The 24,017-nt window shown below is 37.8% G+C and overlaps 1 protein-coding gene across 1 annotated transcript in view; it reads left to right on the top strand.

The window, feature by feature from the left end:
* Positions 1-23,406, top strand: part of SPATA20 (spermatogenesis associated 20) — a 53,750-nt gene extending 30,344 nt beyond the window's left edge. Inside the window, exons 14-16 of the mRNA XM_032209291.1 lie at positions 787-986; positions 8,205-8,285; positions 23,236-23,406. Coding sequence (XP_032065182.1) covers positions 787-986; positions 8,205-8,285; positions 23,236-23,406 — 452 coding nt within the window. The remainder of the gene's footprint in view (positions 1-786; positions 987-8,204; positions 8,286-23,235) is intronic.
* Positions 23,407-24,017: the final 611 nt, after the last annotated feature.

The raw sequence follows: 24,017 nt of genomic DNA, 5'->3' as shown, positions 1-24,017 counted from the left end.
CCCTTCCTTTGAAGTTTTATAGCTGTTCTTTGCAAGAAGATTAAGAAAGTGAACGTTGTTACAGAGAATTCACAGTCGCCATTTTAAAGGCTTTTTTAGATAACCAAATTAACGAAGGAAGATCTTGTAAAAAATGAAGCTAGGATTTAAATAAGCAAATGAAGTTCTCAGATACGGGCTCTGCTTGTACTAAAATCAAATAGTTCAAATGTTGTTCTAAGTGGGAGGATCTTTGGGCTGTAAAAAACAGCTGTAGATTCCAGCACGGAGATGATTCAGCCTCGGCTGGCCCCCCCTCTCTTCGCAGACATAAAAGCTGCAAAGATCAAAAAGGCACTTTGCCAGCTGGATCTCTCTCCTTCCCTTCTTGCCTGAAGGATAAGGTACCTGTCAGATGTTTAGACAGATAACGCGACCAGGAACTCGGGAGCAGCTCTGTTAAGCTGCTACCATCAGCAAGGTCCCGCCCAGGAAGTCAAGAAATTGCATCTCTTAAGGATGAAACATTGAAGAATTTAACAGTTGAGAAAGAAACTGAGAAAACATGCCATGAAAGTGGAATGCAAGCTGCACTTCCTTTGTATTTGTCACAATGTCCATTCAAAAAGGGACTGTCCTTGTATTGTGATGACACAATGTTAATTGGTTCCCCGTTGCGCCCCCATTTCCCATTTCTGCTTTACAGTCCAGAAGATATCAGAGCATTACAAAAATAATCCTTTCATTAAAAAGTGTGTACATTCTTTTTGGTTCAAAAAATAGTTCATTTACTGACCTTTGTTATAGATCAAGATGGTGCAGAACCCAGCCCCAACTCTGTTGCAGTTTCTAATCTGCTCCGGGCAGCGAGCTATACTGACTGTGAAGAATGGGTGAAGAAAGCTGGGCAGATCCTAACTGTCTTCTCAGAGAGACTTGTGAAGATTCCTGTTGTCCTCCCTGAGATGGCTCGAGCCACTGCTGCATTTTATCTGACACTCAAACAGGTATTGTGCTGGACAGGGTAATATTTAATATGCAGCATTTAGAGCAATGTTCCCCAATCTAATAGTTTCCTGGGAGCTGAGAGATAACTCCTCTATTCCCTGTGGTTATTAACTATTGAGTCTAGGAGTTGTGATAAAACAAATCTGAATGGCACCAAAAAGCAGAAGGCTAATTTAAAGAGAGAGAAGTAATAGCATTGTGTAAGAAATGTCTGGGATATCAAAACTCAGATAGTCCTCAGCTTATAATCACAAGTGACACCAGGATTTTAGTTGTGAAAGGATGTGGTTGTTAAGCAAGTCATCATGTAACCTGACCTAATTTTATGACCATTTTTATTGTCATCATTAAATGAACCCCACAATTGTTGAATGATTCACACAGTTGTTAAGTAAATGTTTCCCAATTGATTTTCCTTGGTGGAAGCCATCTGAGAATGACACCAATCACAATCATGTGAGCACAAGGTGCTGCAACCATTATAAATGCCAGCTGGCTGATAGGCACCCAATCACGTGGCTGCAGAGATAGTGTGATGATCATAATGTCAAGGATAAGTTGTAAGTTACTTTTTCTGAGACTGTCATAGCTTCGAGCCATTATTAAATGAATGGTTGTAAATTGGGGATAGAGGGAAGATTTGAGATTTTCACAAGTAGAATTATTAAAGTTCTGCCCTTTTATTTCTTGAGTCTGCTCTGTATTTTCCTTACCAATAGTGAGATCTCTCTGTCCTTGGACAACCTCCACACTGGTTGTCTTGACTCCTTCTCTGAGCCTTCATTAACTGGTACAGTGTGAAACAAGGCTAATCTACACATGATTTCATGTTCTTTTCAATTGTGTTAGAATAACTTCAGTAAATAGTAAATAGTTTGTTATTGCAGTTTAGTTTCTTTAGAGTTACTGTTACTGTTTGGTGATTGATACCATTTTTTTAACTTGTTTACTTTTCTCCCTTTCTTTATGGTTATGAATTGTGACAATTTGTATGGTGTTCTCTTTTATCACTGTCAGTCTAAAAGCCAAGGTCATTTTTTTTGGTAAAGCTTAACTTCTATTTCTCTTTTGAACTCAAGGATTTGTGGTACATTTTGAATAACCTTAATTTAAAAAGTGAGTTAAACCCGAAAAGAAATCTCATAAGCCATAAGAAGAGCTAAAAAAATATTTCTAATTTCTAAGTTTTGGTGGGAGACTAAAAAGAAAGAGCAGCCGGAAAAATACTACATCTAATATGACTGTTCCCAATAAAAGAAACTCATGAATTTGGTTCTATCCGTTGAAAATGTCAGTGAATTCAATCTAGCACTCTTATGTTATGCATTGAGAATGTTCTGTTCAATGCATCCAGGGAGAGGAAATATTTCTCCTAAGCCTAAGTCTGTTATATTTGATCAGTAAGTCTCTACTGGACAATTTTCTTACTGAGCTACTCTTTAGAAAGGACTCAAAAATGTAAACTTCCGGTTTGAGGGGGCTTGCTGGTGGGAGCTGGTCGTTATAGCTCCAGAATCCTGGTCGCGTTTATCTGTCGGATGAGCAATCCATCAGCCATCTGACAGCTTGTTTACCTTTTCTTCGGGCCAAGAAGATAAGGTGAGCCTAATTGTGCCAGGCAACGTGCCAACTAACTCTCACAGATCGTCTCTGGGAGGGGGGGGAGGCCAGCCGACGGCAGAATTGTCTCCGTGCCAGGAATTCCTGCTGCGATTAGCAGCACAAAGCAAAAACCTCAAATCCTCAGAACAAAATTTGATTTACTGAATCCAAGACGAGCAGACCCTGTACATGTGAACTTTTAATTGTTTGTATTAATCCTTAGCTTCATTTTTTACAAGAATTCCTTCTGATATCTTACTTGCTAAAGAGACATTCAAAATGGCGCCGAGCAGCTTCATAACACTGTTCGAGCTTTGAATCTCTACGGAGTTTAAAACTTCAAAGGAAAGGAGTGATTTCATATTAAATTAAACAGTAACAGCGGCACAATCGGCCAGCAGAGACTTATTAATTGGCTGAAGAAGATTAAAACTTGGAATGGCTTCTAAGCAAAACCCTATCCAAAACGTCCCCCCCCCCCCCGGGCTCCAAAAAGTGCTGGCAGTTCGCCTGCCCCTGGCACAAAACTACAGTGGGGGGTGGGAGGGAGGGATGTATATTAGGCTTGACGAGGGGTGTTAGATTTTAATGTAACATGATTGCACATGTATACTGTCTTTTCTTATTTTTTTCTTTAAAACTAAGATATGTTAAGTATATTGATATGGAAGCATAAATAACATCAACATAGATTGGAGTTTGCTCAGAAGCGGAAATACATCAATGAGAGGAAGAGTGGGAAACAGAAGAGAGAAGAAAGATGGGAAGAGAGGGATAGGAGAGAGGGTAAGGGGGGAAGATGAGGAGGATAAGGAGGAGTGGAATGTAGAGAGAGGAGAAGGAGAAAGGAAGGGGAAGTAGAGTAGGAAAGGATGATGGAGAGAAGAAAGGAGGTAGGAGAGAGGTAGAAGAAAGAGGCGTATGGAGAGCAGAAGAGCTAATAATGGGTTTTTATCTTTTTGGGCATTGATGACAAGAGGAACTGATGTAATTATCACTTAATACAATAGGATACTGGCTATGTAATAGTATACATATGATTGTATGTTATGAAAATGGAAAATAAAAAAGTATATTTGAAAAAAAAATGTAAAGTTCGTTAAAAAATCAATACGCTACGAGGTGCTGAATAGAACAAGAGACGATCAGATAATACACAATCAACAACAACTAACAGTCCTAAAACAGGTACCGAGGAGAATCAGAGAACTAAGAAGGCCCTATCAATTTTTAACATCTGTGCTGAATAAATACGAAATTAACTTCAGATGGCTGATGCCGGAGGGCATACTGGTAACTTGGAGAGATAGAAGATTCAGAATAGACATGGTGGAACAAGTGGAAGATTTCTACAATAATCTTGTTGGGCAGGAGGATGAGGAAGATGAAGAAGAACAGTTGGGAGCAAGGATGCAAGGACTCAGGGCACAGATAAGAAGAGAAAAGAAAAGAAACTAGTGGAGACAAGAAAGGAGAAATAAGTTGTTTTAGACAAAAAAGGGGAAGAACCAAAAGAAGTGAGAGAGATAAAGGCAACAAGAAGCACACGACCTAAATACACATAGAATCATGTCAGGAGAAATCAAGATTCTATCATTGAATATCAATGGTTTAAACTTACCCCAGAAAAGGAAAGCAACCTTTAATAAACTAAAACATTTGAATTACAATATAATTGCAATGCAAGAGGTCCATATAACTAAGTGACAGATCCAGATCTTGGAATATCATAGATTGGGTAAACTTAACACGGCATTAGCTGATCAAAAGAAAAGAGGAATAGCATTATATGTTAAAGACACAATCCAGACTAAACTAATTTATCATGATGAGGAAGGGAGAATATTAATTGTAGAAATAAGGTTAAACCAAAAAAAGGTGTCACTGGTTGTAATATATGCACCTAATGAAGGTCAGGAAAATTTTTATTATAGACAACATAGCATTATTCGAGAGATGGGAAATGAAAATGTCTGTTTAATGGGTGATTTCAATGCTATAGTTGACCAGAAATGGGACTATAAAAGTGAAAAGAAGAGAAAAGGAGCTAGGAGAATTTTGCCCAGGTCATTCTTCCAAATAGCCGAAGAATTAAGTATCTATTATGTATGATGAGAAAGATGTCCAGAGGGAAAGCAATATACCTTCTACTCAAATAGACATGAATCCTGGTGAAGGATAGATATGGTCTGGATGTCGATGGAGTTAATTTAGGAAGTGAAGGAGATAGACATAGAACCCAATTTATGGGCTGACCACAATCCCATGAGGATTATATGGAAAAAACAAAAGGGCAGTTATCATTGGTTATTCAATAGAACAATCCTAAAGGATCAGGAATAAATTAAAAGAATCAGGAATTGAGATTTTTCTTCAAAGAAAACTGGCCAGGAAACACATCCGTACAAAACATATCGGATACAACTAAGGCATTTATAAGAGGGGTCACAATATCAGCTACAGCTAGGAAGAAAAAAATTGAGAATCAAAAAATAAGAGAGTTGAAAGAAAGATATAGAAATGTAGAGAGTGAACTTCAAAAGAAACCACAAAATAGAAGTATAAAAGGAAGTATGGAATTGATTAAACATGAATTGGCCATATTTGAAAAAGCAAAATTGGCACAGTCTATAAAAAAAGCAAAACAAAATTTCTTTGAGAATGCAAATAAACCGGGGCAGTTGCTATCCTATAGGCTGAGGAAGCAGAAACAAGAGAATTGGATCAATAAATTACCAGATGAAAAAGGCGAGATCTGCTATCAACTAGAGGAAAAGAAAAGGATTACCCAAGAGTTCTATGAACAATTATATAGAGAAAACCGAAACTATACAAAGGAAGGAATACTACAATATCTGGAAAAGTCAGATCTGCCAAAGATACCAGAGGAAATAAAAGATATGCTCAATGAAGAAATTAAAACATAAGAGATAATTGAGGCCATACAAAGACAAAAGAATAATAAAGCTGCAGGGCCGGATGGACTGCCAGCAGAAATATATAAAGAATTCCAGGATATGCTTGTTCCAACGCTGTTGCAAATTTATAATGCTGTGTTGAAAGAGGCGAAGACACTGTTATCATGGAGGGAGGCTAATGTCGTATTATTACCTAAGATGGACATAGACCAGATGTTTATACAAAATTATAGACTAATCTCACTGCTAAATGCAGACTACAAAATTTTTGCTCTGATAATAGCAGAACGGTTGAAAAAATTCCTTACATCGTTCATCCACACAGATCAAAATGGCTTCCGGGAGAGGGGCCTGCCGTCGCCGGTGGCTCAACGGAGCTGCCCTCAGAGTTTTGGTTCGTATATCTACAAGATCTATAGATAACTCTTCTTTCAGGCAAGAAAGAAGCAGGGAGGAACTCAGTCGTTAGAATCCTCTTTGTAGTTCACAGCTTTTTTTTGTTAGCTGTGAACGGAGAAGAGGGTTCAACAAAAGTTGGGGTTTTTTTTTACTCCGGCCAAATCATCTCAACATTCTCGAATATTATGACGTGCATAATGAAAAACAGGTTGCACTATTTTTTCTCGATGCCCAAAAGGCATTTGATAATGTGAACTGGGAATTTTTGAATCAACAATTGGAACACATGGAATTTGGGGATAAATTTATAAACACGATTAGAGCAATATATACAAATCAAAAACCCAAAGTAATAATTAATGGTGAATTAACGCAAAGTATAGCAATTCAGAAAGGTACAAGACAAGGTTGCCCTCTATCCTCACCGCTGTTTATATTAACCTTAGAAGTTCTAGCTAGGAATGTACATAAAGAGAAACAGATAAAGGGACTAGAAAATCAAAAAGGAACAATTTAAGATATAGGCTTTTGCGGACGATCTAGTTTTCATATTAAAGGATCCTATAAAGTCTGGTATGAAACTTATTGAGGAATTGACAGAGTATGGGAAAGTAGCGGGTTTAAAGATAAATGTGACAAAGACTAAAATGCTGGTTAAAAATATGACATCCAAATCGAAAGAGGAGTTAACGAAGAAATTGGGTATCCAAATTGTCAAAAAAGTCAAATATCTAGGTGTACATTTATCTGCGAGGTGTGTGTCCATCAAAGAAGATAACTATACTAATTTGATCAATAAAACTAAGAAAGAAAGGTGGAAAAAACTACAATTGTCCCTGATGGGTAGGATTGCAGTCATAAAATGAATGTATTACCAAAATTTCTTTTCCTATTTCAGAATATTCCCATTAAATTAGAAAAAGGTTTTTTTAAGGATTTGAATCAATTGGTTTCAAAATTTATTTGGCAGGGAAGAAATCAAGAATAAAACTCAAAACTATGCAAGACACTAAGGAAAAAGGAGGATTTGGCGTACCAGATTGGGAACTTTATTATACTGCGGCCACTCTAACATGGTTAAAAGAATGGATAACGTTGAGAAATAAAAGAGTACTCAAATTGGAAGGTCATGACCTCCAAGTAGGATGGCATGCCTTCCTTTGGTATGAAAAAGGATCTGCACACAAATATTTCAATAGACACTACATCAGACAGTCCCTGTTATTAATATGGAACAAAATTAAACATGACCACTATACCAAAACACCCATTTGGCTATCTACGATGGAATTTAATTAAATTTAATTAATTTAATTTAATTTAATTAACCACATTTATATGCCGCCCAATCCCGAAGGATTCCAGAAGCATACATACACCCAAATTTAATTAATATGGAAAACACAGTTACATATAAAGATTATTGAACAGACGGGGAGATCAAAACTAGGTTAGAATTGGCATCACAAGGGGTACAAGTAGAATGAGGAGGAACATGTCAAAGAAACTATGGTTGCCTGGGTGAAACATTTCGGTTATAATGTGGAATTGGCTAAGTGGGAAAAACTTTGGATACTTAATCAAAAACTAACAATGGCTACGGCATATAAAGAAAATCTTTATAAGATGTTCTACAGATGGCATCTCCCCCAAACACGGCTCTCCAAAATCTTTAAAAATCTGCCCTCAAAATGTTGGAAGTGTAAAAAAAACACCAGGCACTTTTTATCATATGTGGTGGACATGCAATGAGGCAAAAAATGTTGGAAAATGATTTAATCATAGTTAGAACAAATGGTGGGAGACCAAATCTTGTTTAAACCAGAAATTTTTCTCCTAGGTATAATACCGAAGGGGTTTAAGAAAGATACACTTTATCTAATTATACATGTACTAACTGCGGCACTCATAACTTATGTACAATATTGGAAAAAAGAAAATACACCATCAGAGCTAGATATAATCAGAAAAGTGTTGGCCTGTGGGGAAGCAGATAGGCTCACTCTTGAACTTAAAAATAAAGGGGAATCAGAATATTTTGAAGTCTGGAACAGATTTTATGATTGGTATAAGACAAGGTGACAAGACTGGTACAAACTGTATATATTGTGATTGGACAGAAGGATAGACAATGTATTAAGTAGACTAATAGTTAATGGTTGACACTAGCTGTATATAATGTGAATGTATGGTCACTTTGACTTCGCGATACTGCATTGTTTTAAATGTAAAAATAATAAAAATATATTCAAAAAAAGAGAAAGGACTAAAAAATGTATTACTTTATACTTTGAACAGGTTGTCATTTGTGGTGATCTAAAAGGAGAAGATACCCAAGAGCTACTGCACTGTTACTATTCTACTTACACACCTAATAGGGTAAGAGCCATAAACTAGAAATTGGCTTTTGTCTTATTCCTTTTTTTAAGGTAGTCTGGCTTTGCAACATTTGGGCTGGGGAGTAAATTACTTTCATAAATTCAAGACCATCAAAGGGTGTTCTTCAAGAACCAAATCATTCAAGGATTTCTCTTTGGCCCTCTCCCTTTTCCCCTTATAGTTTTTCACACTTTATGGGATGTATTTCAGGTCCCATAATCTCCTTTTAGCATGTATCTTATCCTTGTTTCTTTTACATAAAGGCTGCAGAATCTAAGTTGGTAGAGACTGTGTATCTAGAAATGGCAAAGCATAAGTTGCTTTTATCTGCCTCTCCTTTTGGGCCATGTAAGTCTTTACGTAGGGTTTTCATTATGTTTTCTTCATGAGAAAATATAATTAATATGATATACTTGGCCCAGCTCCATCTTTGGACTGCCCATGTAACTGTTCATGAAATTGACAGAAATTCTGTATGGAAATGTACAGTTTTCTTAGCAATGAAAGGGTTGGGTAACAGCAGGGAAAAAGTTGAATGTGCCATTTATTTAGTTTTTATGGAGAGATACTAAATTAATGTTGGAATTTAAATGGATTTAATTACATTAAATCTTTAAGTCCTTAATCCCATATATGCTTTGATTTTACCTAAATTCATGTGCAGTTTGTCATACCTGTCTTTTTGTTACTAACATTTAGCAGTGTTTAGGTATATGTTCTGTCTTAAATTTAGCCTGAAAATATTTCTACTCCAACAAGCCAAAATATTTAACGTAAGGAAATAGTTGAAAAAAATCAGTTTGGGGTGGGGTTGAGCTAGGCACTATAGCTGCTGTGGATATATGTTAATTGGCCTGTGCAAAAGGAGCTTTATTTGAGTTCAAATCAATAACAAGGATGGGACCCGGCTTGCCTGACCCAGACATGTGCTTTTACCTTATTTAAAATAATTATTTAAGAAGATTTCAACGTAAAAGTGAATGCGATAACTGTCAGAGAATCTGGGCAATGGGTGAAAAAGGATTTTTTTGCTTGGGAGGGGTTGCTATTCTGTTGGAAATGAAGGAGCTGTCTGAAAGCAGCTTTTAATAATGGTTGTTACATTTGCTGTGATACATCCAGTCTACTGATTAACACTTGGTTTTTTGGAGAATATATCTCATTGAATAAAACGGGGAGACAGATAAGAGAGGATAGTAGTAGCTATGTGCATCTGGCTTAAGAGTAGGCTAGGAGTCTTGAAGCAAGCTGTACAAATTTGTAAACTTATCTGTAATGTACTAATCCGTCTCTTAATGCACATTTCTCAAAGACGGTGCCCTTTTTATTTCAAAAAAGCACAAGTGAGGAAGGCCGGAATAGTGTAGTGTAAACATATTCAATCACATGCACCAGGGTCTCCAATTTCTAATTTCCATTAGGACATACTCTGATAACCCTTATATGAACACGTACTTTGACTCCTTTTTGGACACTTGCTTCATTGTATTTTCAGAATGCAACAGGGGGCAGTAAGAAAGGAAGAAGCCTTATAAAGTAGCAGTACTTGCTACATAGCAGGTAAACTATCATAAACAGGTTAAATCAGTTCTTTTTGAAGGACTTGGCTTGAGCTGCTCTGTATCAACTATCCCATCTCAAAAGGTATTGAGAAGATGAAGGGAAATAAGCATACACCCACGCATATTTATACATGAAGAGCAATGTGTGAGTATGTATGTGTATGAAAAATAGCAGGTTGGAGAAGGAGGAGAAAAAGAGAGCAGGTGTGCAGAGAGTAAGACATGTAAGAATTCCTCAAGAACTGCCCAGTGCCACCAAAGAGATTTGCTACAGTAGATGATCTTTCAGTGAATGTTTGCTCTACAAGCATCTATTGGAGGAAGAAGTGACTATCTGACATCTTCTGAACTTGCTCTTGGAAGAGCTTGTCTTCATTGTGCTTTTCATTGCCCGTCTCTCTTTTTTCTTCATCTTTTCCCATGTTTAATCATATGTTCTTTGAGAGGGACTTAAAGCCAGTGACCCATTTTTCATGTGTTGAAAACACCACATTAGCGATGGGAAGCCATGTCTGCCTGTGTCAGTATTAATAACCTACTTTTTCTCAAGAGCTGTATCAGCTTTTTGTTCTGTGCAGCCTTTATATGTTCTGGGAGAAGCTCCCAGATGAACCAGGGAGTAGGGAGCGTGATCAAATCAAACAGCCTGGAAATTAAATTCTATTCTCACAGTTTAATTCAATTGCCTCATGGGGTTAGGTAGTTGGCTATAACTTTTTCTCTATTTATCCATGAATAAAGAGAGGAGATGTTCTGTCCCTTGAGAGAATGATATGTGAACGCCTTCAGCTTTTAAAGACTCACAATGCCACCAGTCAGCTTCATGCATGCATTTGTGACAAGTTGCCACCACCTGCTGGTAATTCAGAGGAGGAGCTGCAGCTTTGCTAACAAGAAATCTCTGGCCATGGGCTTACCAAAAGATACCAAAAAGATAGGATCAGTTCCTTCTTTTAGCAGTAGGGAATTTCACAGGTTGGTGAGCATTGTTATTGGAATCTGTACTGAATTGCCCAATTAACTTGTGTAACATTAAAAGCAAGGTTATACAGGGAATATGTTCACAATAAGCCGTGGCTGTTCAAATCCTTTGAAAGAGGTACTTGAACTGTAAAAGCAGCCAAATCTTTGCTTAGGCACATATGTATAGCTGTTTTGCCAGTTGCTTTTTCTGACTCCATATGTGCATGCAAGAAAAGCTACATTTAGATTTTTTTTCCTGGTTTGGGCTAAATTCACTGTATCCATACCTTTCCATATACCAGTGCATACATACTAATTTTGTTCTTTAAACTTTAAACATTGTTTTCAGGGTCTCATCAACTCTTATTCTGCTATGATTTTTTTTGCTTCCCTCCTTCCTTTCAGTCCATGGATTCTTCCTAGATTTGTTTGAAATTTCTTTCATTCTCTGGGGGACTAAGTCACCTCAGTATATTTTCATAATGGCCACTCACTTTTCAATTTGGTCTATTTACTTCTCATTCTTTCCTAATTTTTTTCTGTGTTACCATATATATTTCTTATGTAATCCCTTTCCATTGTAAATCGTCTACTTTTATATGTCTTATTCCACTCTCAATTCTATATAAACAAAGTAGGCAGAAATATACTCTCAGACACAGGTGGTTTTGCTTGTCAAACTAATGGCAGACTAACCACTAGTTTTTACTAGTGTGTGCTATTTATCTCGTTTTTCCTTTGAAGCCCAATTACTATGAGGCATGGTGGCACAGTGGTTAGGGTGCAGTACTGCAGGCTACTTCTGCTGCCTGTCGGCTGCCTGCAATTTAACAGGTTGAATCTCACTAGGCTCAAGATTGACTCAGCCTTCCATCCTTCAGAGTTCGGTAAAATGAGGACCCAAATTGTTGGGGGCAATATGCTGACTCTATAAACTACTTAGAGAGGGCTGTAAAGCACTGTGAGGCGGTGTGTGTGTGTGTGTGTGTGTATGTGTTTGTATATAAATATTTATTTATTTATTTGTAAATTGTCTGGGTTCTTAGCCATCCACACAACATCATGACATAAAATCTATATGAAAACATACAATATCACTGCAAGTATTCCTTATGCTTTCATAAATAGGTATATTAAATAACCAAGGTGGCATATGGTTCTTAGCTCGTTGTTGGTTTTGAATCATTTGGTAATCCTTCAGCATGTTTCACTTTAGTGTAATTTTTGCCTTTCACATAAAACTTTCTGTAATTCAAACCTGTTTACTATGTCGTATGTTTTTTTCTGTATCAACAAACATGGAATGAACTTTCTCACATGTATCTCAGCGATCTGCTGAAAAACAAAAATATAATCTGCACATACTCTGTTTGGCATAAACTCAAGTAGCAGAATTATACTTCTTATCGTTGGCCTTTCTTATACTTTTTCAGTTAGAATTCTGTCAGATACCTTCATAAGCACCACCATTAAATAATTTGCCAGATGATGTGGGAATTAATGTACAATCATTCTACAAATACAGTCTTCCATAGTTTAAATCAGCATCTTGAGTTTTCTTTCATTCAGTTCTTCTGGCACACTCCCATTTATAGCATTGATTTCAGTTTTGTTTTTTGACATATCAACATCATTCTCATAAATTTCTAAAATGCTCCTTTAGCATTCCTTCATTTAGGTTTTATCCTAGTTAGTTTCATAATTTCTAATTCTGTTTTATTTTCTTGGAAGCTCATGATCCACTCTTCTTCATCCACTTTCATAGCATTTAAAAAATATTTCAATCAAAATTGCTCTGCATTTACTCTGATTCTTTTTATTGTTCCTTCTTCTGTTTGATTACATTCTTTCACCTATCCTTTCCTTTAATACAATATTAAATAAATCTCTTCTTTTTGTAACAATCACACTTTAATTTGCATTTTTCTCATATACTCTTTTTCATTCTACTGTCTTTTTCACATTTATCATTTGCATAATCTGATGTATTTCTGTTATATTTTGCAATATAACTTCAAGTAACTACTTCCAAGCAGATTCAATATTATCTTTCCTCCTGTCTACTTTTCATTCATTTTGGTATGAGACTATTATCTTTTAATACTTTCTCATAAATGGCTTGTACTTTCTTTTCTTGGAATCATTCTACATCTATTGTAGATTATTTCTGTCTTTTTTGTTCCATGGCAGTTTTTTCCTATGATCCTTTTTCAACACCACTAAAAATGATTGTCCTACATTCAGAATCTCCAATTATCCTTGTATCTTTCACTGTTTCTCTCCATTTTTTGTCATAAACAATCAATGCAATCATCTTTTTAAATCCTTTTTTTTGGGTAGTGTTAAGCTTAACCCATGAAACAAAACAGTTTTTATGAGTAGATACCTAACATTCTCATTTTTTTAGTTGCATTTGTGAATGGATAATAACTTTTGGTATACTGTTTCATCTCATTCTCATCCATCCATTTATTTCATATAACATAATGTCTTTTTCCTCAGATTTATTCAAAATGTTGCATTTCCCCCCACATTCATTCTTGTTTTTTTAATCACTCCATAACCAGAGTTTATCATCCATGTGTCCCCAGTCTAGGATTTTTTATTTTCATATGTATTCATTACACTGAGATGATACACATTTCAAACTTAGATATTAGTCCTTTTATACATAATTAAACTTATATTTTTACTTTGTGGCATGTGTTCATCTACTTCAGGACATAAAATAAGACTACTTGCATTCAGAACTATTCTCTCCTTCCCCTTTCTCTTGGTTTCATAGACACAACAGATATCTATTGTATTTCATTTATTAATTCATGATCTTTACCATTTATTCCTTTTATATTCCAAATCACAATATTCTGTTCACCATGGTCTTCACCAGATGAGACCATAAATATGGATTTCACTGCTCATCAAGCTTTCATATATTACACTTTAGAAAGATAAAGACTAGATTACATTACCAGGTATAGTAACAGCATATATAGCAGGCCCGCCTAACAGTGTTCTAATATTCTCAAATTAAAATTAAAAATGAAGATGGTGTAAATATAACAAAAAAAAAAGACAATGCTAAATATTGTCAGAGCTGAGGGAATGGGAACAAAATAAGAATTTGTGCTTTGGTGCATAGGATCTGTTGAAGCTTATCTGTACTATGGGCTGCACATATTCTAGCTAAGCAAAACTAGAAGTGTTAAGTCTGTGGAAAAATCAAAAGGAACTCTTAGCCTGAGGTTTGGAATGCAGATGATATGGATAGAGACGGTGGTATTTGCTAACTAGCCTGAGAAGAATTATCCTCCTAAATTGTTCCATGGCCTTTTGCAAAAGGCAGCTCTTAATTTTCTTTGTAGCTTGTCTTTTTTATTCATTGATCCTCCTCCCTGTAGGTGATGAAATAACTTGAACTCATTTTATTCTATAGATGAGATTGCTGCTCAGGCAAGCCAAATAACAGGATTTTAAAAGAATGTACTATTGTTTCACTTGAAATCTCTCTTTAGGCCATAGCAGTAAAGTATTGGTAGCTAAATCTGCTGGGGTGAATGTAATGAATTTGATGCTCAGTAATTAATTTATCCTGGAAGAATACAGTATAGTCAAGATACCCTTGAAGCGGAAAGAAAATAGTGACACAAGAAACCACCTTTACTTCGGATATAGATGCTGGGCATGTTTTAACTTGCATCTATCTACAGTACAAATGTACTTTGGCATCTTCTTTTTTCATGCTATGTATCCACAATGTTGTTTTCATCTCATTCCCAGGCCATAAGTAAGATAAGCTTAAATAGTCCTCAGCTATAGATAAAATAGCAGTTTCCCCCTTGTTTCCAAGCCTCAAGGTGTATAAAACCACTTAAGGTTTGTCACTCAGTACCCTGGAAAGAAATCAGATGACTGAGGTGAATAGAAGCAGGATTGGGATCAACACCAGGGCAACAAATCAATCTTGGCATTGTTTTCTGCCCGCTTAAGAATGGTTAGGTAGCATTTCAACTCGATGGCAAAAGACTCTAAGTTTGGAGGACAGTTACTGTTTGTACTGAGGTACAAATCTCCTCAAGAGTTAGTTGCTCTTTTTTCACTGCAAACTCGGACCACAAACGCGGGACTGTTAGTCCTTTTCCATTTTCTCTCTCCCCCCCCCCCCCCCGCCACCCTGGACAAGTAGGCCCTGATTTGTAGTTGAAGAATCAGTGACTAAGTTTTCAGGATGCCAAGATTTAATTTACTGTAATTCCTTCATGGAATCGCCAAAAGTGCTGACCAAGGCTATAGCTAATTTTAATGTGGAGAAGGAGGATGAGTGAATATTTTCTGGAGAAAATGTTTCAGAATTAAAGTTGATATTGACTGGTGATTTTCAGAAATGCAAAATAATACAGAATCCATTAAAAAAAAATCACAGTATTCTGACATAATGGTTCTCTGGACGCTCAAGAATAGAATTGGTCAAAACAAAGGTACTTGGATGAATTAACAGTAAATCAGTAGATGAGACCAATGAGGCCAAATAAAGAAAATATCAGTGAGAGAAAGCAATAGTGAAGGAGAGAAAAAATGTTGAACAGTCTGAATAGTTTGGATAAAGGTTAACTATCTTTGTTGTTTGCCCTCAAAGAGAAAAACCCAAAGTTGTTCTAATTTAAGCATGACACATCTCTTCTCTTATAAACTACTGTACCTTCCCAAGGCAAAAAGGAAGGTGGCATATCACTCTGTTCTGGAGGAGAATCAGAGAGCAATGTGGGTAGACAGTCATGATTTGGGAATGGAGAGTTAACTTTCTGGTTTATTATTCCCTGCCCTATTAATAGCTAAAGGATAATTGTAAAGGATTTCATTATCGCTACTGTCCACTAAGTGCTAATCTTCTGTTTTTTTCCTTTATCCTGCCTGACCAAGAAGACCTCAGGGAGGCTGTAAAAAAACCCAACACCAAATTAATGAATTTCAGATTGGACATGAATTGGTAATTAATCACTCCCAGAATTCAAGATAAGGCCAACATAAAAGAATGCCAGGGGGAAAAAGTAAGAAACAAAATACATCACATGTTGGTAGGGAGAAGGGCTTCTGTCTATCCTGAAGGAACCCTGAATGTATTAAGTTGATTTCTTGGCAAAGAACATGGCCCGTAGGAAGATTCTTAGTATTTCATGGTAAAATAGGTGGACAATATCAGTAGATTTGGAGTTTTTGGAAGGGAAATTGTGGCAATCTATCTTCCCTGAAAGGTAGAGGTGACATAGGTAGGGTCAGGGGTTGACTCCTTAGACTGGGGGAAAAAATAAGTAAACAAAGAATCAGGGCTAGGAATTTTACAGAGAAAAGACAAAAACAGCTAAGCTTATGAAGGGAATATTTGGGACATCTCACTGAGGAAGAGGAGAATTGGTAATACACTGCATTCTACCTAGCACAGAATCAAGAAAAAAATTGATGTTGCTGAATGGATACATATGGTTGTGATTTTTTAAAAATCTCACAGTATTCAAAAAGTACAGCAACTTACATGTACAGTAGATACTGGGTGTAAATAGAATACATGTGGATATATTTGAGACAGAGTGGTGAAGATGTCCTTATTAAAATAGGTAATAATAGGTAATAAATACCTTAGCTGTGCTTTTATTTGGAATGATATGTGTGTGTTTGCTGCTTTCTCTTCCTTTCCTGTAACTAAGCGACCTTGTTAGTGTGTCAGAGATTACTTATCACTTCTTTCCAAGATAGTTGATGTGAGAAACACATTTCTGAGTTTAATAGTTGCATTATTTTTTTTAGTTTGCTGAGTTTATTTTCTAAGTTAGTTGCATTATTTTTTAAAAAAAATATGTGTGGATATGTGTATGAGAGTGCACACGCATGCACTCTCACACACAATGCAGTAGTCTTGGTTTTCAACTTGTGGTTGAGTTTCAATTCATATAGTTGAAGCCAAAATATGCAGAATGAATCTTGTTGAAAAAGGCTGGATTAAGAAGTATTTACATTTGCTTTTGTGATCCAATAGGTTTTCTCTGCCTTTGTATATTGCCTATTGCAGGTGGATGGCCAATACGCTTAAATAAAATAAAAATTGTTGATCACTGGTAATCCTTCCTGTTCCTTCTTCTGTTTATATGCTAGACAATGTAAGAGGGAAGCCCTTTAATAACAAAGATGCTGGGTATATTTTCCAGTATTTTTGTTTTAACAAGGATAGTTTTGTTTTAGACCTTGAATCAAGGTAAATGATAGTTATTCTTGACGAGTTTCATGCCAGTGCTCTTTCCATTAGCTTCCAGGACCTAGGAGAGCTAATAATAATTTCTGTATTGTAAAAATTAATTAGTTCTGCAGTCATTCAATTCTCAGGCATGATTAAGGATGGCCTAATGACACTGTAGCAGGAATTGCTGCAGTTTTGAACTGGCCAAGAAAACATTCCAGAAGCCCCAGTTTGAACTTGGTGGGAAAGATGAGAAGTGTTTTTCATAGGTATGTTGAATAACAGAAAATGGAGAAAAGGAGGCCCTTGTCAGAGTGGAGCCTAACACACCTAAAGTGAAGTTCAGCCTAACAGAAATAGCATTTAGAGAAGCAGTTGGGTATAGTTCAATTACAGTGCATGTAAAATTAAATCAACAAAATGAGTGGAAAGAGGAAAACATAGAGAAATTACAATTTAAATGTCCCTGTGGAGAAGGGTGCAGGTTTGAGCAGGCTGGGAACGTAGGCAGCATACTTAGGAAAAAAGCCATTAAAAAGCCAAGCACAATGGGCGACAAGCAGGAGGAGATAGGCTTCCCAAGAGCTGCCTTGTTTTGTCTGGAAGTAAGCCAAAACATAAGATCAGATATTAAATTAGTACAGAGGCTCTGGAACTCAGACACTGTGCTATTAACTAGAATTTTCTTATCAAGGGAATAAAGAACTTTTGGCTTTGTTTTTCACATCAGCAGAAAAAAGGGTCAATTTGCAACGCGGATTCCTGAAGTATAAAGGAGCAGTTTTCCAAAATGATGAGGATAGGGCCACTTATCTAATGGAGGATGCTTTGACCCTCTTGTAGGGATGACTTCCCTGGTTGCCCCTATATGGATCAATAAAATACTTGCAAGTGTGTTTGGATAAAGTTGAGCTGGCATCCTTCTACCCCAAAGACTGCTGGTGAGAAACAAAATTCACATTTTCTGCAGAATCTTATCTTGTCAAGTTCAGAATAAAGAATCAATTGTTCTGTGTCATATCTTCTGAAGATAAACCAAATCAGGATAGTAAACTTATTTTCTGACACTTACAAAAATGATTCGACTATGGGAATGAATAATATTCAGGGAAGAATATATCTGTATGAAGTAAATTTGAAGGTGACATTCACAATTCTCACCTCACATCAATAGAATTAAAATCGGAAAATGTGCTGGATATGTTTACATAGTAGAGCTGTTTAGTTATTAAGAGGCTGTCATTTCTGACTTGTTCCAAATAAAAAAAACATCTTCTGGGCTTTAATAGTTTGTTGAATTTGTCAAGTTTTGTTCCCTTTGCACAGTTTCATTTTCACAGATTAACTAGGAAAGAAATTGAATTTACCGTATATACTCGAGTATAAGCCGACCCGAATATAAGCCGAGGCACCTAATTTTACCCCAAAAAGCTGGAAAAGTTATTGACTCGAGTATAAGCCTAGGGTGGGAAATGCAGCAGCTACCGGTAAATTTCAAAAATAAAAATAGATACCAATAATGTTTTTGAATAAATAAATAAATATTATTTATTTATAAATAAATAACTAGCTCTGTAAGTGGAAAAGAGGGTCAATAAAAACAATATGGTATCAACAATAACTTTAAATGTACAAAAACCTTAGCTCATTCAGCAACCAAGCTAAAACATAAGAGTTAAAATCCTTCAAAACTGGATTCCTCCCCATCATCTGTATGTCCAAACAGAGCTTCAGCATTAGCTAGTGTGAGGTTATCAGCATAGACATTGTCATCATCACTGAGTTCACAGTCATCACCATCAGAGCTGTCGTTTCTCTCTTCCCTCCTCTGGATTCAATGGGATTTTTAGAAAATCCACACTCCTGTGCACACACTTCTTCTTTCTTTCTTTCTTCCCTCCTCTGGATTCAATGGGGTTTTTAGAAAATCCACACTCCTGTGCACACACTCCCTCTTTCTTTCTCTCTTCTTTATAGCTAAATTTGATACCATTAAAAATTAAATAGGATTAAAATCTGTGGTTTATAATTTACCAGTTGTGTCCACCCCACTCCTTTCACCAGCGTTAGCCCGCTGCACCAAGGAGGGCACGTAAGAGGAAGGGGAAAATACAAGAGTGCAAGCAGCACTGAGACAGGGCATAAAAAGGGGGGAAAAGGCTGATTGGACCCAGCTCTGTTTGGGGCGCAGGCGTGGCGCGGCAGCAGTTTTTCAGGCTGCTCCCAGATGGGAAGGGAGGGGGATTGTAAACCCCTTCTACACCCTGGCTCCTCCTCTTCCAGAGTTCAGGCTCTCTTTCTTTCTTTCTTTTTTTCTTTCTTTGAAAGAGAAGCCCAAATTAGCCAAAGGGGGGAAAGCGAGCGAGCAAGGGACCCCAGGAAACTAGACTCACTTGGCTGGACTACGTACGCTCCTTGGCTTAGTTGCTTTCCACGCGCCTGTTAATATATTCAAGGAAACAAACCGCGGCAGTTTTCCCCAAGGGCAATGCCGAAGAGCAGAGCCCGGAGAAAAACCAAGGAAGTCACGGAGGGCATTTGCCACTTTCTCTAGAAGGTGATACGAGCTTCCCTTTCGAATGGGAAGGGACGGGGGGTTGGCTGGGCTCTTCCCAGCAGGAAAGGGGGTTGTTTGAAACATTGGGACCGGGGGAGGGGTTGGTTTTGTTTTGTTTTGAAAGGAAATCTCAACCTGTTACAATCGTCCTTCCCAAATGAGCTGAGGAGGACAGCGGTGAAAAGTTTTCTCCAACATTTAGGGGAAAGTCGCGAGCAGCATTGCCCTCACAACTGAGGGGAAAAAACCCGCCCTCTTCCCCTTCCAGGTTTTCTTTAAAAGCAGGCAGCGCTCCTTGGCCGCAGGGCTTCACAGGGACCTTTCCCCCTCCCACTGCTTCGCTCGCTCGCTCGCTTTCCCCCCTTTGGCTAATTTGGGCTTCTCTTTCAAAGAAAGAAAGAAAGAGAGCCCGAACTCTGGAGGAAAGAAAAGGAGCCAGAGTGTGGAAGGGGTTTACAATCCCCCTCCCTTCCCATCTGGGATCAGCCTGAAAAAACTGCTGGTATGCGGTTCCTAGGTCAGCGGCCCCAAGGAAAGGAGAGGCTGAGCCACGGGAACGAAAAGAAAAAGGGAGGGGGGAAAAAACCCGCCCTCTTCCCCTTCCAGGTTTTCTTTAAAAGCAGGCAGCGCTCCTTGGCCGCAGGGCTTCACAGGGATCCTTTCCCCCTCCCACTGCTTCGCTCGCTCGCTCGCTCCAAGGCTGAATTCGGCAGTGTTTATGGATCAGGGTCAGCCCCACCAGCTGGCGACAGGAGAGCAGAGAGGAGCGGACGGAGCAGAAGCAGCCCCAGGGCTCCGCTGCCGCTCCCCGCATTTTCTGGACAGGGATCCCTTGGAGAGGGGATTCCTTCCTGCGAGACCCCGTCCACAAAATGCAGGGAGCGGCAGCGGAGCCCCGGGGCTGCTTCTGCTGCGTCCGCTGGACTGTGGGGCTTGGAAGGGGGCGGGAAGAGCGGCGGGGTGGCGGTGGCCGGTGGTGGCAGGCTGGTTCGCCTCCTCCTCCTCCAACAGGCAACAGCACTGCCGGATCCAGTTGTAGACTCGAGTATAAGCCGAGGCGGCTTTTTTCAGCCCAAAAAGTGGGCTGAAAAACTCGGCTTATACTCGAGTATATACGGTATGTAGAAGTGAGAGGTCTTTTCTGTCTTTGAAAACAGAAAACCAGGCTCTGAATTTAAATGTCAGAATAGCCAAATGCATCAAGATTGGTTTCTATTTGTTTCTTGAAGGGATGAGCAAGGTAGAAGAGAGTGACTTGTCTTTACTAACACAGTAGAGAAAACCAGGATTAATGGACACTGCAGCTATATGGGGACATAAGTGGTATCTAATTGGCTGAAAACCATCTTCATTAATTATTATTGATACTCTTGCCTTTGCTGATGGGTTTTCCAAAATAAAAGCAGAATGATTAGAAACAAGTGCCTTTTTGAAATATGTGAATACTCTTGTGGGAAATGCTAGATATTCCAGCGACTGGGCTGAGAAAAGCCACACAAGTATTCCTGATGTTTTACTTCTTTTCTATTTTGCAATAGAGTCCTCCTAGCTTTGCAAACAATTTCCCAAATCCCACCAATCTACCCATCAATGTTAACATTAATGAGAAAGGCCTAACACATTATATAGTTGATTCCTCTGACTGGAAACCATGCTTGTCATGTACAGCTCACTTCTTTCATTACCGAAGGGAAGGAAGGAACTTTCCAGTGGGGATGACTTAGTGTAGAAGAGGTCTTTTGGCCAGGCCAACATTCCTATGAACTTACTCTGTTGCTTATGCCAGCTTTGAATAGAAGAGTCCCATAAGTATAATACTTATCTTCATTTTATTTTATCTTTAGCTTAATATTCAACTCCCCATATAATGTTGCAGCAATTCGATATTCAGGGCAGAAGCACGGGGATAGACCACTAGTTCAAACTTCAGATCCTACATACAGGAAGTTGGCATGCTGTAAAAGTGATTAATGCAGTTTGAATTCAATTAGAGTGATGTTTTTGAAGACTGCTGGGCTAGTGGGGGTGGCAACAGTATGGTTATGTTGATTACAGATTAGTTGTGGCACAGATGGATTAAAAGTGGAGAGGGCGGCAGGGAAATAGGAGCAGAAACACAAACCTCCTTCACCAAACTGCCACACAGATCAGAATCTCTGATCACAACTGTTAGGAATTGTGAGAAGAGAACTGTGTTGAATAAGTCATAGTGATATATCTCCTTAATCAGTATTGAACCAGAATAATATATGGACTTATAGAGACAGCTGGGCTCCCTGATTGTTTCAGAGGCTCTTATTTATAGTTTGTTAATTTGAGTCACAACCTACTAACACTCCAGTTTTGTTATAGAGGTCAAATTTATCAATTCAGTTGGACAACATTAGAATTCCGGAGTACCTGAAGTGGGAGGCAGCTAACGTAAATTGTCCTTTACTAAAATCAAGTTGTTATGCTTTACCTCAGTCTGTCCAGAATGCTGATCAGGACCATTGTATTACTTTCAGTGCATGTTCTCTTGCAATGAAAACAAAACAGAGGAAGAAATTGCTGATTGTTGTAAAAACTCTTTGTGCTTTATTTGAATCTTATGACTGGAAAGGATCTGGATCTAGTTGAAATGTATAGTGAGGCAGATTCCTATCTCCCAAACAATCCTATCACAAGCTATTTAGTTGAAAAATACTATGGCTTTGGGAAGGGATATTGTATGTTGTTGCCAACCAATTGCATACATTATTTTTTATGGTTTCCTTCTAACTTTTGGGGGGGAATGTATTTGTGGTATATTTTTCAATGTAAAATTCAGTCACAATACATGCAACTAAAATATTACTGAGCCTTTTTAGAAGTGCTAAGTCTTTGATTAGAAGCTTTCTCCTTGTAGTTTCTATCATTAATATCTTTCTTTTGAGCATCTACACATCCATACTAATTAAGTGCCTCCTTGTCAATTGTTGTTTTCTGCAGGGAGTGATGGACTTAAATTACCAACGTACTTTCCTTTTTAATTATGACATAGGTAAAGGTTGCAATTAAAAGAAACAGTGAAGAAAAACCATATTTTTTGCTGAGCAGGAAGCAGCAGCAGATGCCATGAATAGGGTATTATTAGAAGTTGCAAAAGGAAGCTTCTAAGTGAAGTTGCAGATCAGCTCCCCCCCCCCCATTAAACTGGATTTACTTTAGAATAAATATGAAAGAAACATCATTGGATAATATATTGCTATATTAAATGACTTTTTATTCTGTTACTTTATTATGGAGAAAGATTGCTTTAGTAGTGCTATATAGTTTCTTAATCTGAAGAGTTAACTGATGGTATGAAGAGTACAGCGAGAGATGTGTTATTACAGAGGTGCCAGGAAAAAAAGAGTAGTAGAGAAACAACTAGGTTTTGAGCATTTGTCGGAAGACCAGCAGGATCAGGGCCAGGGCCAACCTTATTTTGGGTGGCATGATGGTTCAGAAAAGCAACAAGTGCTCCATGCGTTTGGGGATATGAAACATCAGAAAATTTTTAAGGTTTTATAAGGTTTTCTTTCTCTTAAATCAAATCCATAGTGCTTGGGGGAGGAGCAAATTGTATTATAACCATGGACTTAGCCCCTGATCTTATTTGTCATAAATTTGTTTTAGGTGCTGATTCTTGCTGATGGGGATACAACAGGATTCCTCTACCATCAGCTTGGTTTCCTCTCCTCTCTGGAAAAGAAAGATGGAAAAGCTACTGCTTACGTCTGTGAAAATTTTACCTGCTCACTACCTGTCACCTCCAGTCAGGAACTACGTCGCAGGTTGCTGTCCTAAATTAATGCATGTTGCTGTCCTAAGTTATTATCCTTGGTAGTCCTCAGATTGCAATAGATTTGAGAAGGAAGAGGCCAACATTGGCAGTGTGGATCTTAACAATAAAATCATCTTCAGTATAAGCTGGCCCAGGGTCAATTTAGTTTGCCTCCCTCTTGTTTTAATAGCATCCTCTTCCTTATCACAGGAATATGCACATTCAGTTGTCTTGAAATGTATTTATTATTTGAGGACAAGGCAATGTGTCTTAAGGGGATTTGCAACCTGCATTTTCAAGATCCTGAAGACTGAAGTTTAATTTAAAATAAGACAGGCATTTGTAATCTCAGTTCTTGTGATGTGATACAGCTTTGAGAACAATGTTCATTCTCATATGCTGTATAGAATCAGAATTTTGGCCACTACAGTCTATTCTTTTAGATACAAAAGACCCAGGTTGTTTTTTTTTTACCTCTTTATGTTTCGATTTTGGTTTTCGAAGGAAATAATAGGCTTCTTTGCCTTTACTCCTCAGAGTAAAGGTTCTAGGGATGAGGATCCTCTGCTTATTTGATGTTAGAGAAGAACTCTTTTATCATCTTTGTGTCTTTCTGTAGACATGTTATAAATAC

This window comes from Thamnophis elegans, chromosome 2, assembly GCF_009769535.1.
Source record: "Thamnophis elegans isolate rThaEle1 chromosome 2, rThaEle1.pri, whole genome shotgun sequence".
NCBI classification, from domain to species: domain Eukaryota; kingdom Metazoa; phylum Chordata; class Lepidosauria; order Squamata; family Colubridae; genus Thamnophis; species Thamnophis elegans.
Note: the sequence above shows the minus strand (reverse complement) of the source record. Positions and strands in the feature narration are given on the sequence as shown.